The following is a 17832-nucleotide window of genomic DNA, read 5'->3' as shown; positions in this document are numbered from 1 at the left end:
TTCTGCTGCCCGGGGCGAGTTTCTGATAATGCCGCCCCTTATACCTAACTTCAAAAATAATTCGGGGGATAAACAGATAAATAAAGGTCAAGTAAGACATAAAGATACTTTCAAATAACAGGGTTGAATATTTTGAATCAAAATGATTGTTTGAAACATATAAACTAGTTTAAGGTGCACACTCGCAAAACCACCCTTAAAATGAGCACCTAAAATGTTGCAATTGTAAAATAATATGGGAAGAATTTTTTTTGTGTGAATGGCCGGGAAAACATCCATTGCGGACTCTCCAGTCAGTCACACATGACTAAACACGTAATGTCAGGTTTTGATTTAATAAAAACACATCGAGAAAAACTTGGTTTTGCTGCCCGAAACGGCTGCCTCTTTCGCCCCCCTCTAGGCACGCCAATGCATGCAACATAATAATAGTCTGACTTTTGGCTTTTCTCCGACTTGCGGCCCGCGACCTCCCTTCAACCTAGCAACCTTGAGGTAGACTACTAGGTACCGGTAAAATTTCAAACTACAGTTGTGACTTATATCCTTTGGTATTTCGATTCACGTTGAGACTGGAGGCATGAATCTTCATCGTCACAGTCCCTCAGGATTAGAGCTCAACCGATATTGCGTGTTTGCCGATATATAATATCGGCAGTAAACGGCCGATATATATCGGCCATATATAACAGTTGAAAAACCTAAAAATGTTAGTAAAGGTTGTTTTATTTACTGTTGGTTGTGATTATTTTTAATGGATATTGAACTTATGTGAATTAGTTTTTATAATTAAATTACAAATACTGACATAAGGGAGCACCAAAGTCTTCAGTGCTCAGGGCACCAGAGGGGCAAAATCCGCCCCTGGCAATGATGATCGTATCTCTCCCTCTCGTCAATACCAAAGCAATTTGATTTGCGATACGTATTTATATGGTATTGACAACTGCTTGTTTTTTGGTTGACAAAATAAAAAATCTCTCTCGGTAGTCTACCAAAACAAAGTCAAAAATTACGCGGTTTTCGAACGAAAATCGGATCTCCAACAGGCGAGCTGAGCTCGCGGCCGAGAGAGATGACCCTTGCTTTTTTACACATTTGTATTACCGAAGAACATATCTCAACAAGGTACGCTCATAAAGCTCAGCACTAGAAAATGCCACTATTCCAAGCAGTAACTCAAGATTAGCTATACCCAGTTGCTGGTGGGAAGACCATCGATATGTACAGAGTTGCACTGCATTTACCAAATATTGTACTATATTTCACAAATAATCATCAAATATCAGCTCACACAAAACTCCAATTTCAAGATGACATGGCCAGGGAAGCAAAGCTTAGAAAATAATCTTTTTTTCCAAAAAGTCAACTTCTCCATGAATTGAATTCCTCAAACGACCAAGTACTGCATTTTAAAACCTTTACCGAAGGTTTCCACATTCACAATCTACAATCATTGAAGGTATTGAAATTTCAAACAATCAATTTTTCTCATTACCCGTCTCTTTTGGTTCAGCTATTTTTGCAAGTCCTCGAATTTTCAAATCATAGACAACCTGTGTATGAAAAATATTCATTAAAACATGATCAGTGCTGTTCAACTTTATCTACTTCATGGAACCCTTAGCTCACTTTTATAATTACTAAAAAACATTGAAATTATCAAAAAATTAGTGTATGATAGTCTAAACCAGGGTTAGCCAACACGTCGATCGCGTCTGATGTTGAGTGAATTCAATAACATTCCCAAAATTTTGCGTTGAACCAGCCATATTTTGTGAGTGCGTGTGCAGTTATTTGCATATTCCGTACTCATTCGATTTTGTGTATGACCTCATTACCAACCAGTCGATCGCGAGCTATTCTGAAGAGTCGATCACGGCCGAAAGCAGGTTGGCCACCCCAGGTCTAAACTACAAAAAGAAAAATGGAGGAGACAGGAATAAAAATACAATTCATTCACCTGTTCAATTTTCTTTACATCATATTTTAGCCCATCATATTTCTTTCGTAAATAATCATTTTTCAAATTTAATAGACGAAAACCAGATTCCATCTCATTCACAAATTTTGAAATTTCCATTGGTCGATCATAATTTCCAGATATCACACTATTGACTGCTAGACGAGACTTTAAAATGAAGAGCAATGTTAAGATTTACTAACCCCAATTACTCCATACACAGTTGAGTCATTTTGTTGGTTGCATCTTCATAGTTTTAACACAGACAGTACTTTACGTCATTACACCTTGAGTGGATACTCATTTTTGAAACTGCAATCTCTAACTTGCAAACTATATACCACAAATATGTACTCCAATGTGTGTGTACCAAGTTAGAGTTAGGCCATGACTTTATTCCAATTTTCCTTATTTTGATTCTACTACCAGTTCGGGACTGTCTGTGTTAGCCAAGTGAATATACCCCCTGCTTATAGGTTTCAGTCCCTTCACACAACTTGATGGAAAATAGGCGAACAAAATTAGTTACCTCCACATTGGTACACACACTTCTGGAGCGCACACAAATATACCAATCGGAACACAATAAAATCATAAAGTGTTAAACTAAATGAAATAAGTAAGCAACCAATCAACATGAAGACCAAATTTACTGGTATTTCACTAATTTGTAAATTACATGCTTTAATTTTAAATGAACAAAATTTGGAAAACTTGAAGGATATTCACACTCTAATCCAGCTAGTCACCAATAGTAAAGCAATACTGACCAATTCATTTGCAAGCATGAGAAGTCCACAGAGATAATCTTCTAAATCAATATGAAAGCCTTTCTTCCTATCCACCTGCACTTGAAGGTAATTTTTTCATAAAAATTGGCCCAGAATATGAATTGCAATGATCGAGAAACGAGCAATACTCTCGCGCTTATCCATCCCACTTGGATTTTAACCCAAGCGGAATATCTGGGTACGATGGCCTGTACACGACAAACACCTGGTGCCAGCAGAATAGTTAAACAGCTGCAGAATCAAAATATCATGAAGGGATGATATGAAGGAACTTGTGTTGTACTTATAAATTGAATGAGAGAACATTCTCAAAATATATCTATGTTTTCCTCAAAAATGTTATATTAAAAAAAGGGCAAAAAATGAATGAAAGATATAATTATTGAGGTATGCTTACTACACTAAAAATAGCTCTGCCTACACTTACCTCCCAACATCGACATGACCTGTTCTCTTGTTGCCAACTTTTCATCTTCAAGGTAAATTATTAAGGATGCTAGAAAACACAGTTTCGTACTTACATTCTGTAAAATAATATTTATACTATGACTACTATTTTCTCAAATCATCAGCGAATTATAAACCTCCATTCACAGTGAAAAAAATCCTAACAGCATTATCAATACAACCTAAAAAACTTGGTACAGCTGGATGTAGATGAGACTGGATCAAGGGTGAGCAAGGTTTTTGGACCAGGGGCCAAAAATTTTGCCCACTTAGACTGGCGGGCCATATAAGTGTGACGATAAAATTCAATCGCAGTGTTAAAAAGGTGAAAACAATAAGCCTCGCGTCAAAACTAAATTGAATCGCAATCTCAACAAATCCTTGAGCTATTTTTTACCTAAAACATCAAAACCTGATTTTAGTTAGGTTGTGGCAGCATCAGGCGGGCCAGAATGAATTACCCAATGTCAGGGCTAGATAATAGACAAACAATTTCTGACATTAAATTGGTAGAATTTCTTTAATTTATTCTTCCAAAAATGCAGTCAACATTTTATTGAACTTTTTTGTAAATGTTATGTGAACAATTCGGTTCAATATTTAAAAAAAATAGCATAATATATGTCAAACATTGTATCGTGAAAATATAGGGTCTAACCATGAGAAGTCTAACTGCAGGCACAATAGTTAGTATATTACTATATATTCACCAATAATTGAATGATCATCCAAATAATTTTTCCCTACCTGCCAATGTGGCAAATACTTGTAATAATCTCCATCTGGAACTTTCTTTGAAATACTTTTATATGTAGATTTCACTGTTTCAAGTATATGTCTGGATTGTTTACATATTGGTAAACCTATATAAACAATTAAAAAACATATTTTCATAATATTCAGCAAGAACAGAATAATAATAAAATTGATTTGACTTGACATTTTCCTAAATATAGAAATATGGAATAATAGAAAGAAATCAATAAAATTTTTATGTCTTGAGCTTTTTCATTCATTATCCTTTATTATAATCTTTATCCTCTGAAAAGATGAATGATCACGAGTACACTTTGTGAAATCAATGTACAGAAATGAATGTAATTTGAGGGAAATAATACTGTAATATACCGAACATACCATTTTTTGTTCTTGGTATTCAAAATATTATAATTCCTTAAGCTTTATACATTACAGTTTACGTTAAACAAAATTGACAATGTGTAAGTTGCAGTGCAATAGCCTACATCTGTACATCAAAATATAGCCTAGTTCTTACTTTCATTGGAAGAATTTTGCTGATGAATTGCTTGTAATAATGTAGCAACTTGCCGTGCAGCTTGTTCCAACTCTCTAATGTCATCTGTCAGTGACTGCCACAAAAACATTTGTATTTTCATTCCAAGCATGAATGGTTATATTAAAGCTGCAGGTTCATTATTGCTTTGCGCCTTAATTTAGACTCGAGTTTATTTAGTCAATTCCAAAGAACTGCTGAATATGCAACGCAACGAGTGGGAGTGGTGACTCCTCTGCGGCCCATCAAGTTGTGTAAAGAAACTATTCACTTGGCTAACACAGACAGTCCCCGAACTCATAATAGAACTATAATGTAAAAAAATCTGAATTTTTTTTGTCCTAACCCTAACCTGGTACACATACTACAGGAGTATATTTTTTTGGTTTGAATATTGACAATTTGGTAAAAATTGGAAATTTTGTTAAAATAATTGAATTTTTCTTGATGGGGCTGCGGCCCATCAAGCTATGGGCCACGGCCCATGTGGTCCAATTAGATGGGTCGTGGCCCCGGCCCATGGGCCGTAGAGGAGTCACCACTCCTGTAGAACGCAACTCACCTCTTTCACATTGTTATCTTCTATCAAACAAGTTTCTAATGCCTGGAACATGCCAAACACGGGCTGGGAAATTGCCATTCAAGTACAATCAATAACAACAAACGTGCGATATCAGGAATCAGGATACAGACAAAGTGAAAGAGTAGCGTGGTGCTCTGCGGTGGCCACAATTACTTGATTCAGTTTGAAACCAAGTAATTTCACCGCTGTTTCTAACAGTATGTTACCGATGCGCAGACACAAAGCTCACGGGCGCAACCTCGTGAGAAAAAGTCAAAACAACACTCTGTTGCTCCCGAAAAATTAAAACGGAGCCATGATTCAAAAGTCAAGCAACTAAAATTATATCGATATTTTTTTCATATTACTAGGTAGATGTTATATACAAAATGACAGTATAAAATTTTAAATTTTGGCAAAAAAAACAGCCAAACTAGTTGAGATAGTCAGGCTGATAAATACCGTGTTTCCCTGAAAATAGGACAGGGTCTTACTTCCATTTTCTTCCGAAAAATAACACTAGGGCTTGTTTTCGGGGGATGTCTTATATTTTTATTTATCAAAAACTGCAAAACATAGATTAATTATCAATCATTTAAAACGTGTAAGAGAGATTTATTGCTATCGACTAGGGCAAAAAAATGCGTTATTGAATAGGTCTTATTTTAAGGGGAGGGCTTATATTAAAATCATAAAACTTCAAAAAGAAAACACTAATTTCATAAAGCCCACCCAAATTTTTGAAATAGGTTCATAGAATTGGGCCACAACAACAATCTTCAACTACCGAAAAAAAATCAATTAACCCGTAGTTAAAGATAAGAGTGATTGTTCACATCAACGACACGACAACAGGTCAACTAATCGAGGATATATATATATTTATGTACATAACGCTTCCCTTTACTATGTTCTTCGCTAATATTTTTTACAACTCGCTAGGCGGCTAGACACTAGAATGGATGTTTTTCAGCTGTATGCTCTTAATTACCTAACCGAGTTAGCAAAAACTATGTCCCAAAGAAATAATAATGGAAAATAATACTGAAACAAGATTAACTGTACCATTTTTCTGGACCTTGCGAAGGCTTTCGAAACTGTAAACCATCGTATTCTTAGAAAAACTGCATCATTACCGCATTCGAGGGAATTCCTCTTGTTTTTTTTCTAACTTTTTTTTCTAAATATTGGCTTTATGTTCTAGTGAATTTCATATTGAAGTGTTACTGTGCAGTAATCGTATATTTATGTTGAAGTATTACTGCGTGAAAACTTGACAGCACCTATTTTGCTTGAGTAAAGTCATGCCACAATTTCAAAGTAAAAATGCAAAAATCTGGTAAATGATTGTTTTTTTTTTATAAAAAATGATTGTTCTGATCTGGTAAAATGATTGTTTTTTTTTTTTTATAAAAAATGATTGTTTTTTATAGTAGTTTAGCGGCCATAAAGCAATCCATGTCGTTAAGTATTTAAAAGTGCGACCGTACATTTGAACCCGCGTACATTTGACCCCATGTGTATATCCACGGGTTCAAGCTATATGCGGGTGCTAAAACCCATGGGTTAGGGTTAGTATGGGTTCAAATATCCGTAAAACAAAAAAAAATTCTATAGGTGCAATGGTATGCAGGTGCAATTGTCATGGGTTCAAATGTAATGGTACCATTTAACAATATCTTTGGGTCGCGAGATTAGACAAACTTTATTTATTTTTGTTTTAAATTTGGGGAGCGTGAAAAAAGGTTGGGACCGCTGTTTTTTAGACGATAAAAGTGTGACTTTAATACGTACCGGTATCATCGCAGGTAAGGCTTCACTTTGGTGATTTCAATAAAAAAAAATTTCCAACATAAATTTTGGTGAATTGAACGCTCAGCATAATATTCTACTAAATGTCACTAATTTTATTCACTAATGGCCTATTGGGCGAGGGATCAGGAAACTAGACAAATCGTCAATTGCAGGTTTAAATAGGCGTAAGCGTATGGCACTATAATCGTGCAGCATTTGTCTCCAGCGATCATTTGAACTCGTATTAAATGTTTTGCGATCGGAGGCGGGGCAGGGGGCGGCAACTTTGATGACGCATAATCGCACCACCTTGCACTGACTGATTTGATTGGATAATAAAGTGGCCTCAACATCACGCGGACACGGATGAGTGCTCCATTGTTGCAACAGACAAACATTTCATTGATGTTTTGTTCGAATGTTAGGGGCTTACGTTAGTTTTATCGTTAAGCTGTAGTTTTTTGGAAAGAAAACGTGTGTATAATGATACAGAGAATATACTTGTAGGTTAATAAACTGAATAGGCGTATTGGAAGTTTCCAAAATGGAAACTAACGACGATTTTTTGTCAAAATCTGATCACGATGGATGGTTGGATGAAACTAATTGTTTCTTACTTGACCCGGAATTACAACTGGAATCTACTAACTTGGATAAAAGTTGGGCTGATAACATAACTCTTGAAGGTGAATATAAGCATGTTCAGACATTTATTTTGCTTGATCAAGAGATTCCATTTCGGCACACTATATAGATCAAACGACATTGTCTCGTTTCAGAGAAACCCATTTTACAGATGATTAGACACCCCTCCTTTGGGGAACGTCTGGACATAGTTGTCCCTCAAATTCGGTAAAACTACAGTAAATTGAAGTTTCGCAAAAAAAGTACAAAGAAGCGCAATCTAAAAAGTCATATTGGATTCTGAGGTTACCGTACGCATTCTGTAATTAAGTTCAGTTTTCTGCGGTTCCAGAATTCTGGGTTTTGATTGGCAGAGCTTACTTGTTGGCATGATGGTGAGCAGGGAAACTGGCTTAGATTTGTAGATAATACAGTAATATTCTAATAGGCAGAATATGATTATGCTGTCATACCGTAAACGCAGGTAACTTCGGATGGTTTGTAACTTCGGATGAAATTTTCAATCGTTTATATCTTGACTAAATTACGTCATATTTTGCTTCTGGCAGTTTCTATAGAGAGTCCTTATATATCTAAATCTGTTATCATATTCAATCGCCTAATCTTATTTATTTTTTGACACAAAAAATCACATTTTATCCAAAAATTGACACCTTGTTTTTAAGCGGCTAACATAGCGAATTCTGTCGACGCTAACTTCACTAAAAGACCGTCAATCGCTAGAGGGCATACACAATGTACAAGGAAAATTACAGTGATCACGAGATGTCGTGTGCGATTCAAGTAAAATATATTATTTTGATTTAAAAATTTCGTCAAAATATCGACGTTACGAGGCTTACGCTGAACGTGACGTCAACAACGTGATTCAATTTCGCTCCATTTAACGCCGACGTCACATTGCGTAGCTCGCTGCGACATTTGAACGCCAGACTATGTGGCGCCACGTGTAGTTAAATATAAAGTGAAAGCTCCTACCTGATCCTAGTCACCAAATCCTACAAAAACTTCATTATAGCCCCAGTCATATGCTGTTTATTCATTGTGAATCCGTTTATTGCACATCAAATTTGTGCGTTAATATTTTTGCATTCATTCTCCGAACGTATAGATGTTGTTGATACGTAAGGCTAATGAACAGCCAGTTACGCGTATCTATACTATCACAATGATAAGGTATGTATGTTTACGATGATAATATCTTAAGCGTAAAAATAGAATGTTGCACAGGTGAGCATGAAACTCAGGTGCACTCAGTAGCAGGTCGCAAAATGAAGAAAAGAGTATCAAAGTTTCTATTTGGCGTTTTTATCCGTTTCATGTCATTTGACTTTGTCTATCTGCCTGTGAATACATTATATCTGAATTATGAACACGAGCCACAAGCTACACCGTTTCATATTGTTTTCCATTTCCACTGCCATTTTTTACTACCTATCGTAATTCATCATTCGTTTTATTATTATTTTCATTCGTTTCATTTTTGCTTCGTATTAAAATTGGTTTTCCACTTCCATTTTTACGACTTAGTTTATTCGTCTGTTTTTTTTATTTTCATTTGTCCCACGTTGTCTCATTTTTGTTTTGTATTAAAACGATCATATTAGCAACTTCTAGCACTTTCATGAAATTAAGAATAGTCAGAAGTAAATGGTTTAGTTTTGCGAAATGTCAGAAATAGCGCTGGGCAAAATTATCATAAATTATTACATGCGTTGTATTTTGAAGCATTTTAGCGGTAATAATTATGGCGTGACACTGTCAAAATCGTCGAGTAAAGTGCTGTGTTCGCAAATTCCGTAGATAAAATTGTGAGTTAGTCGGTAACGATTTTAGCTATAATAACCGTCCGGTTATTGTTTTGTCCAAAAAAAAACGTTAAAACTTGAGGGGAATAGTTATATATAATTAGGACCAAAAGCCTTATGACAAGTATAAATGCATAACGGCCGATTTATTCAATTATTATTATAAATAAAAATTCAGGATTCGTGCAATCGCAGGTGCAAAGCATAAGAACGTCAATCATCGTCTTCATAAATATCTCCATCCCGGTGTCGCTTTAAACTCGAACGATTAATAATATACAAACAGTGATAAGATCAAAGCCAACACATAAGATAATGAAATCAGTCCTTCTTGTCTTCAAGAGCTGTTGCCGACGTAAACGCACGGGTATACCAGATCAATGACATTAAGCATGCTGCTAATGTCATTGACCAGATATATAAAACTTCAATGTCCGCCGACCCGAAAGAATTAACAATCGGAAAAAAATAAAACGGCCGTCATAGATGAACGTCAGTGTGCGACACGCAAAACGGATCACGGCATCGTAAGTTCTACGCAGCGACGTTATAACGCGTCACTGATCACGCAGACATTTCTCTCTCACGACGAAGTGACTCAAAGCGAAAAGTGGCCATCCGAAGTTAGAAACATTTGGAATACAGATCTGCAGACAAATAAAGTCAATAATTTGAATGAAAAAAGGTATTGACTGATATGAAACCGAGTTTATCGTGAAGAGAAAGGCTTCAATGTATTATATTCCAAGTTTGGCTTCAATTGAACAATAAACGGCGGAGAAATTGTTCATAATATAGTGAAATCATCCGAAGTTACCTGCTTTTACGGTATCTGCTGATCTGTATATACTCAAAGTGAAACTGCGCAAAAGTCGACATGACCTGTTTGAATGCCATGAGCCATCTTTGCAATCTGTAAAACACATTCTAATGAAATTTACTATTCAGCCGTTTCATCCAAATATCTCTGTATGTTGTACTGCTGTGATTGATTTGAGGGATTTGAGTATGAATACAAAATCTGTCTTTGTAATTGGAGTTTAGTATTTTGCACTTCGTGAAGTTCATTTTTTTTTCCAGATATTCTTGAAGGAATGAATGATTGTGAGACATCTAGAGCAGAAAAAATTGGCAATCAAACTTTAAACCAACTTCTTGATTCACCCCCTCTGCCTGCTCCTGTAGTTGGAACTTACACGGGTGTGGGCATTGACAATTTGTACAAATGTGACGAAGTACCGAAAGTAGAGAGTATTCCCCCACCAGAATCACCACAAGAGATCAAACCTGACGTTCATCATATTCCTAAACCGATGGTGTGGATATAAAATGTTTTTTATTCATTGTTCTTGAAGTTTTACTTGATGACTGTTTCATGAAATTTAATCTGTAATTTTGTTTCGATTGAAAATATGAGATGGTCTGCGTTTGTAAGCAAATATGCGAACCAAACATGTTTTTACCCGTTGCATATTATGAGTAAATATGATTTGATTTAACAACCTTCTTGTCCCTTCATTATGATTGTTCAGAATCTATTTCTGTTTACGTAACATCATTAAGGGTTGTAATTCTTAAACTTCAAGCTCTAGATTCATATTAAATTTAAAGTTGTAATTGTGGCCTGTTGAATTCCAGTATCCCAAACTAACCTGATATTTTCATTTGCAAATTTAAAACATCTAAACAATTCTTTAAAAATCATCAGTCAATAACTTTGATTACGAGTCTTGTGACAACTATAATCTTTGGACATCCCGAGTTATAAATGATTCATCTTTCATTAAAAATTGACAACTCTTTTGCAGCCAATGTTGGTGACGACAACGCAACCACAAGTCAGTAGTCCACAGATTGTTTTCAACTTACAAACGCCAGTTATTCAACAACAACAGACATTACAACAGACAACGGCATCTCCTTCACAAATTAACGTTACGAATACAAATGCGATTAATAATGGATTCCAACAGGTAGGCATTCCTGAAATGTTTGATTTTTACTGCAGGACTGTTAAAAATATTTGTTGTAGCATAGGCCAAGCTCAATTGTGTTAGGTACATCCTGGGACATGCAGTTTTTATTTTGGCATCATCATTCAACTATATTTCTGTTACAGGTTCCCACCAATCCGATAAATAATACCAGAACAGGTGAAGTGCAGGGTGTGAGTCTCATCAGTCTGTTACAGCAATATCCACAACTTCAATCCCAATTTCAAGTGCAAAGTCCTGGTTTGCAAGAAATTCTTACAACTCCACAGACACCTCAAACCCAATCATTTCAGCAGGTTAGTAACATTTTTATGTCTATTCCATTTAAAAAAATTTGATTGAATGTATATCGTCACAACTGTTTCACATTTGTTTTAAATACTTCGCTATACTCTTCTCTTACATTATCCAAAACTTAGAACTTATCTTTGAAGTATTCTCTGAATAAAAAAAACATCAAATTACATTCAAAATCATATATTTCAGATAGTTGTTCCTGTTATCAATACATCAACACAGAGTTTCACCACCAAGACAGTTTCTGCTGTTCCTGTCACCCAGCAAACAAATGCATCAATGGAGACCGCAGACACTCTTCTCGCTGCTTTGCCATTTTCTGAAGTGATGGAAAAGTCTCATACAGATCAACACACAAAACAACCTCCAAAAAGATCTTCTCATAATGCTATCGAGAAACGATATAGGTGAGACTGACAATTTTTGCATTGAATGTTATATGTTAACTATGTACCTTGAAGAATATGGTTGTCTATGTATGGATGAGGATTAAGTCATCCACTACCCCATTTTGAATCTATTTATTGAATATTGTTTGTCTATTATTAGGTGTTCAATCAATGATAAAATTGCTGAGTTGAGGGAGATGCTTATGAGCAAAGACACTAAATCAAACAAGGCAGCTGTATTGAAAAAGGCTATAGATTATATCAACTTTCTGACAAATGCAAACAAACGGTTAAAAACTGAAAATGCGTTTCTTCGTAAACATCTCTCATTAAATGATAAAGGTATGTGTGATTGCAATACCAGGAACTGGAAATGGAAATACTGTTGAATTTCTTTGAAAAAGTTTTTTTTATGAATTTGGGAGGTCAATTTTGTGACCCAATTTTTTCATTTTTTTTAGAATAATTCAAAAATATTTTTATTTTTGCATTCAGTGACTGTGAGAGATCTAATTGAGAAAGATATTCGCTTGACAGACGCACATGACATTTCATCCGACGTGGACTCACCCTTCCCGGCCCAACAGAGATCGTCTGGTTACCCGACTCCTCCACATTCAGATCCCGATTCTCCACTATTTTCCAATCCAAGTCCAGACAGCCCACAGTCCATGGATGAACTTCTCACTGGAGCGGACGTACAGGTATGCTTGTAGTATATAGCTGTGTTTTTGATCATTTCTGATATGTTTTTTTATGACATTTACTTCGTTTTTCAGAATTTGAATGGGGGGAATCAAGGTATGGCTCATGCAGGAAAAGCTGCGATGTGTCTTTTCATGGTGGCATTTCTTGCTTTCAATCCCATTGGTACTGCGTTTCAGTCGTTTGGTTCATTCAGCGCTTCTGAAGGAGAAGATAATCATATGTACGGTAAGACAAATCTCTCCTTAACGCTAGGACTACGAATAGATTTTCTATGTCTAACCAGAGCAACACAATTTTAAAATTCAGTACTAAAAAATTCCTTGGAATCGATTTTTGTTGACTGAACTGTTTGAATATTTACATAATTTCTCATTTTTAACATATGATGGTTTAATCATTTTTATTTCCTATTTCAGCTGGTCGTCGAATTTTGGGAACTGCAACTGCTTCGCATGAAACTGGTTGGATGCAATGGGGGATTGCCTGGATGATAAATCTTGCTATCACAGTCCTCATCATGGCAAAAATTTTTGTTTATGGTGAACCAACTTTGCAACCACAATCTGAACGTTCTGTTGATTTCTGGAGACACCGGAAGCAGGCTGACACTGATCTTCAAAAGGTGAATTATAACGCAACATGATTGTTCCTTTATGCTTCACTTAGTCTTGCTTTCCTCAATATCTGAGGAATCAAACTGATACCATTTTTCTATTTGCTAGACACAATTTGAGCTTTTTTAAATCATGCATTCTATGTTTATATATAGCGTGATATAATGGCATCGTATGGGCAAATGGTTCACTTTTTTGCTAAATTTTTCCCTCCGCCTATTTTGGAATTCTTCATTACCCCCTCAGTATGCATACAATTTTTGAAGTAATTGACTAGGTAATATTTGATCCAATAGGACGTCTCATAACCCTCAGTATGCATACAATTTTTGAAGTAATTGACTAGGTAATATTTGATCCAATAGGACGTCTCATAACCCTCAGTATGCATACAATTTTTGAAGTAATTGACTAGGTAATATTTGATCCAATAGGACGTCTCATAACATGATATTTTTTGTTATACAGGGCGAATATTCCGCCGCAGCTAAGCATTTTCGTCAATGCCTTGTTATAATGGGACGTCCTCTGCCAACATCGAAATTCGATCACTTTGTGTCACTGCTATGGAACATGCTGCATCTATGGATGAAACAAATCAAGTTTCGAACTCGTTTTTCAAGAAGTATGTCTGAAGAGGCAAGACTAAAAAAGAAGTCTGCAAGAGAGGCAGCAGAAGTCTATCACAAGCTAAATGAACTTCAACTTACTGGTAAGTATCTGGAATGAGAAATGTTGTGATTATGCAATTTTCTATGGTATGTTGATACTGCTGGTTTCCGAACAAATATTCTACATATTATGTGATATTTAGAATTGAAAGATATTGATTTGAGTCTATGATTTTTTTGCAGGTTATTCAACCGAAAGTGGTATGTCTTCTATCATATTTGCAATCAGTGCTGTTAATATGGCTGAAATTGCTGGTGAAGAATTCATGAACAAAAACTTGCTAGCTGAGATTTATGCCTGTGCTGCGCTTCGTTTCAAACATTCTGCATTCAAGGCATTCTCATTCATGGTGGTACGTATTATATTCTAACATGATGTCCAACAGGTTGATTTGGCGTGCTCATTCTTATTACCTTGTGAGGTTTTAGTTTCGTCATGTCTTCAAATGTCAATTTTAGGTTTTCTCGTTAGTCTCGTAGTATGTGTACCAGGTTAGGGTTAGGTCATAATTTTATCCCAATTTTCCTAATTTTAGTTCTATTACGAGTTCTGGGACTAGCCAAGTGACTCCCGTAGTATTTTTACCTGAAATTATGGCCTAACCCTAACCAGGTACACATACTACGTTCCGGCGTCCGCCATCTCGGTTCACATACTACAGGAGTACCCATTTTTTTATTTGATGAATATGAAGTATTTCAGCCTAGCCTAATTCTCTTTTTTAGCACTTCTTGTTGCTGAAAGCTCGAAACATTGTGAAGCACAGCGATTCAAAAAGCACGTTACGTCTCCAATGGATTTGTCATCCATTCGCACACAGATTTCTTATTGACGAAAAACTGAATTTCACAGAGGTGAAGCACAACGATACAGAGATTTTTACTATGCCGCAAAGTGGTGGGTATTACATGAAAACGCGGCATCACTGACTAATTAAAATGAACTCAAATGATTGGTTATTAATAATGAATGTCTTTTATATTTTTAGCTGATGTTCTTGAAATACTTGGCAGACAATTCAGTCAAAAAATGTTAAGCAAGGCTTATTACTCATTGGTCTTGCCTCATGATGCAGAAAACATGAACCAGGATGACAAGTTAATTGTGGATTCTATAAAAAATAATCAATCTTCACATGCTTTGGAATATATTCAGATTGCGAGGGATTGCTCAATGGATGGTAAGTATTTTTTTTTTGTTCTAGATTTTGCGTTGTTTGTGGAAGTTTTGTTTAATAATAAATAATTTTTAAAATAAATCTTATTTTTTTGCTCTCCCAGTTTTTGCTAGCATATTTGCTGTTGGCTTGAATACAAACTAAATTAGTAGGTACTCCCTGGAGTATGCACACCAAGATGGATGACACCGGAACGTAGTATGTGTACCAAGTTATGGTAGGCCATGATTTCAGGTACAAATACTATGGGAGTCATTTGGCTAGTCTCCGAACTCGTAATACAACTAAAATAAGGAAAATTGGAATAAATTTATGGCCCAACCCCAACCTGGTACACATACTGTGTTCCGGTGTCCGACATCTTGGTATGCATACTTCAGGAGCACCAATTAGTCTTTATGCTGAAAGACATTGTAGATTTCCTGATTTCCATGGTTTTGTCAAGCCCAGTCTCAATTGAATTTTTATTTCATTTGCTCAGGTGATGATGACATAAGCAGATGGTGGTGTGATATTGCTTCTACTGCAGCTTATTGGCATCTAGGGTATGATGACAATGCAGAATCATACTCGGCCCGTGTGGAAGAAGTTCCAAAAAGCTTAAAAAATATCCAGTATGTAATTTTATTTTTGCTTTGATTAAGAGAAATAAGAAACAGAAACACGTTCATTTTATATATTAAATAATCTGTGGGTTGCTGTAAGTGTTCTGTAAATTATATTTCAAATGAGCTGAATATTATTAGATATACTGAATTATAGTTTTCAACACAACATGAGTGTTTGAGTATGTAATGCATTCAAAAGTTGCTCGCTCCCCAGCAAGCTTCATTTTTCCAATAGTAACCTAATGTCCATAATTTTTTTTTACAGAAATCCTCTGCCACTTGCCATCTTTACTGCATTTTGTGCAAGAAGAGATTTTATCAGGCTTGAGGCATCATCTGAGAATGTTAATTTACTTGCTGCGGCTGCTAGCATTATGAAAAAATGCAATGTCGCTAGCCAAGTTTTGAATGACAGTTTAATATTCGACAACCCTAAAAGCAATAGCATGGAGACGGTGGGTGTTTGTTAACATATTCTAATCAATCCTTTATTCTTCTTCGTTATAAAAAGGGGGGCTTAGTACTCCAAACAATGCCACTGTCGAAAATGCATTGTAGTTGCATTGCACGTTGGCAAATATTTTTATATGTGCAAAGTATCTGCAAGCAACTTTGACTCTGGGCGCTATCATCTTATTTGTTAAGCTGATGAGTAAAAGTTTAGAAAAAATTCTAAATCTGTAGCAATTAAAAATGATACCCACAGTTTTCAATGAAATTCCTGTTTGTGTGTTAGATCTAACCTGTCTTTCGTTTTTCTATTTGAGTTGTAATCAAACTTTAATTTCGTTTACATACAGGCAATTCAATTACTTGCTTGTGACTGGCTTCTAAACACTCGCACTGGAGTGTGGCAACTTGCATATTGTACTGACGAATCGACAAAGAGAGCACCAGTTGAATATTTATCTTCATTCGAGCAAGATCTGAATTCACTGAGATGGTTGGCACAGTCGATTAAAGCAGTTGTTCCACAGGTATGCATGTAAATGCTATATATCATTGCTATCAAGTATGAATCATAAAAAATGTAGGTCCTGTATGTAGATTGTTGCTTTATTTACTCTGCGCTTATCTGCAATATTGTCTTATTAGGTATATCTGCACGAGGCAACTGAGAGGTTAATGGCAGGAGCTTGTCCTACCAGAACTCAACAATTACTTGCCAGGACCATACGTAGAAGACATCGCTCAAAAGGTAAGATTTGCGATAAGCGTTGTTTATGTTGGCCTGCTGCAGACTGCCTGATGTGTTGTGATGCCTTGTATTTGCAAGTTTCACTTAGTTGGTTTGCCCCTAAAAAAGGGCGTAATGAGTATATTCTGAGTGAAAAAATATTGTATAGAAGATAGAATATTCTGTGCATATCTACTAAACGCCGTAAGTACTTCTAGTTGGCGTGGCAGTGGCGGTGACACAAACATTTTTGCATATGTTTTTCCTAACCCCCATGGGATCGTAATGAGAAAACTAGAGAAATTGCTTGCTTGATTTCAGGTGATTCTCTGCGCGTTTTAGACAATTCGTGTACATTGTTTAATCACCGATGTTATATTGACTTAATTTTTGGATGACGTAGTCAGGTGGCGTTAGAAACGACATATGCGAAAATGGTTATGTCACTCCAACTAGAAGTACTTGACGGCGACGGCGTTTAGTGAACTAGCCCCAAATATCCCTGCTATATAAATACAAACACCCGTATAATAATGACTTGCGTCTATTCAGGTGAATCAAATGGACCTGTTGAGCCTGGCCCTCGAGAGCATGCTGCTGGTCTCATGTTAGCATGTAGACATCTGCCTCATCCTCTTCTATCTGCTCCTGGACAGAGGGCGGAAATGTTGCGAAAAGCTGTTACCACTTTAGAGAAAATCGGTGATAAACGAGGGGTTAGAGACTGTCAGAAAATGTTGCTCAAACTGGGATCTGTTGGTACCGGCACTATTGCAACGTAATCTTTTTGATGTACATATTTTTTGTTTGCTTTATTTATTTTCAAGGAAAATTTCACCCAAATTTTGTATCAATAAAATTGAAGGAAGCTTCATTTTTTTCATCTTGTTGT

The 17832-nt window shown here is 36.0% G+C and overlaps 2 protein-coding genes across 2 annotated transcripts; one reads left to right on the top strand and one right to left on the bottom strand.

Moving 5' to 3' along the window:
• Positions 1 to 1232: 1232 nt before the first annotated feature.
• LOC120329387 (translin-like) lies at positions 1233 to 6189 on the bottom strand. The gene is made up of 7 exons (XM_039395995.2): positions 5058 to 6189; positions 4478 to 4571; positions 3949 to 4064; positions 3182 to 3278; positions 2734 to 2813; positions 1964 to 2131; positions 1233 to 1556 (listed from the first exon to the last, which is right to left on the bottom strand). The coding sequence occupies exons 1-7, from the start codon at positions 5133 to 5135 to the stop codon at positions 1482 to 1484; spliced, it is 708 nt and encodes a 235-aa protein (XP_039251929.2). The 5' UTR covers positions 5136 to 6189; the 3' UTR covers positions 1233 to 1481.
• A 1062-nt stretch (positions 6190 to 7251) lies between these two features.
• On the top strand, positions 7252 to 17814 carry LOC120329340 (sterol regulatory element-binding protein 1-like). The gene is made up of 18 exons (XM_039395940.2): positions 7252 to 7537; positions 10385 to 10620; positions 11113 to 11277; positions 11424 to 11594; positions 11785 to 12002; positions 12145 to 12326; positions 12480 to 12688; positions 12764 to 12917; positions 13109 to 13314; positions 13775 to 14018; positions 14161 to 14330; positions 14704 to 14875; positions 14967 to 15158; positions 15637 to 15769; positions 16029 to 16218; positions 16564 to 16740; positions 16859 to 16961; positions 17493 to 17814. Exons 1-18 carry the CDS (start codon positions 7396 to 7398, stop codon positions 17720 to 17722), a joined length of 3294 nt encoding a protein of 1097 aa, XP_039251874.2. The 5' UTR covers positions 7252 to 7395; the 3' UTR covers positions 17723 to 17814.
• The last annotated feature ends 18 nt before the right edge of the window (positions 17815 to 17832 follow it).

This window comes from Styela clava, chromosome 12, assembly GCF_964204865.1.
Source record: "Styela clava chromosome 12, kaStyClav1.hap1.2, whole genome shotgun sequence".
Lineage (NCBI taxonomy): Eukaryota > Metazoa > Chordata > Ascidiacea > Stolidobranchia > Styelidae > Styela > Styela clava.
This window is presented reverse-complemented; position numbering and strand designations above follow the sequence as displayed.

Excerpts from the sequence above, each read along its gene's own strand:
- LOC120329387 (XM_039395995.2), bottom strand. The coding sequence starts at position 5,135 with ATGGCAATTTCCCAGCCCGTGTTTGGCATGTTCCAGGCATTAGAAACT. Across the intron at positions 4,572-5,057 it reads AAGATAACAATGTGAAAGAG|TCACTGACAGATGACATTAG; the intron begins GTGAGTTGCGTT and ends TTTTTGTGGCAG. Across the intron at positions 2,132-2,733 it reads TCATGCTTGCAAATGAATTG|TCTCGTCTAGCAGTCAATAG; the intron begins GTCAGTATTGCT and ends TTCATTTTAAAG.
- LOC120329340 (XM_039395940.2), top strand. The coding sequence starts at position 7,396 with ATGGAAACTAACGACGATTTTTTGTCAAAATCTGATCACGATGGATGG. Across the intron at positions 14,331-14,703 it reads AGGCATTCTCATTCATGGTG|CACTTCTTGTTGCTGAAAGC; the intron begins GTACGTATTATA and ends TCTCTTTTTTAG. Across the intron at positions 15,159-15,636 it reads GAGGGATTGCTCAATGGATG|GTGATGATGACATAAGCAGA; the intron begins GTAAGTATTTTT and ends TCATTTGCTCAG.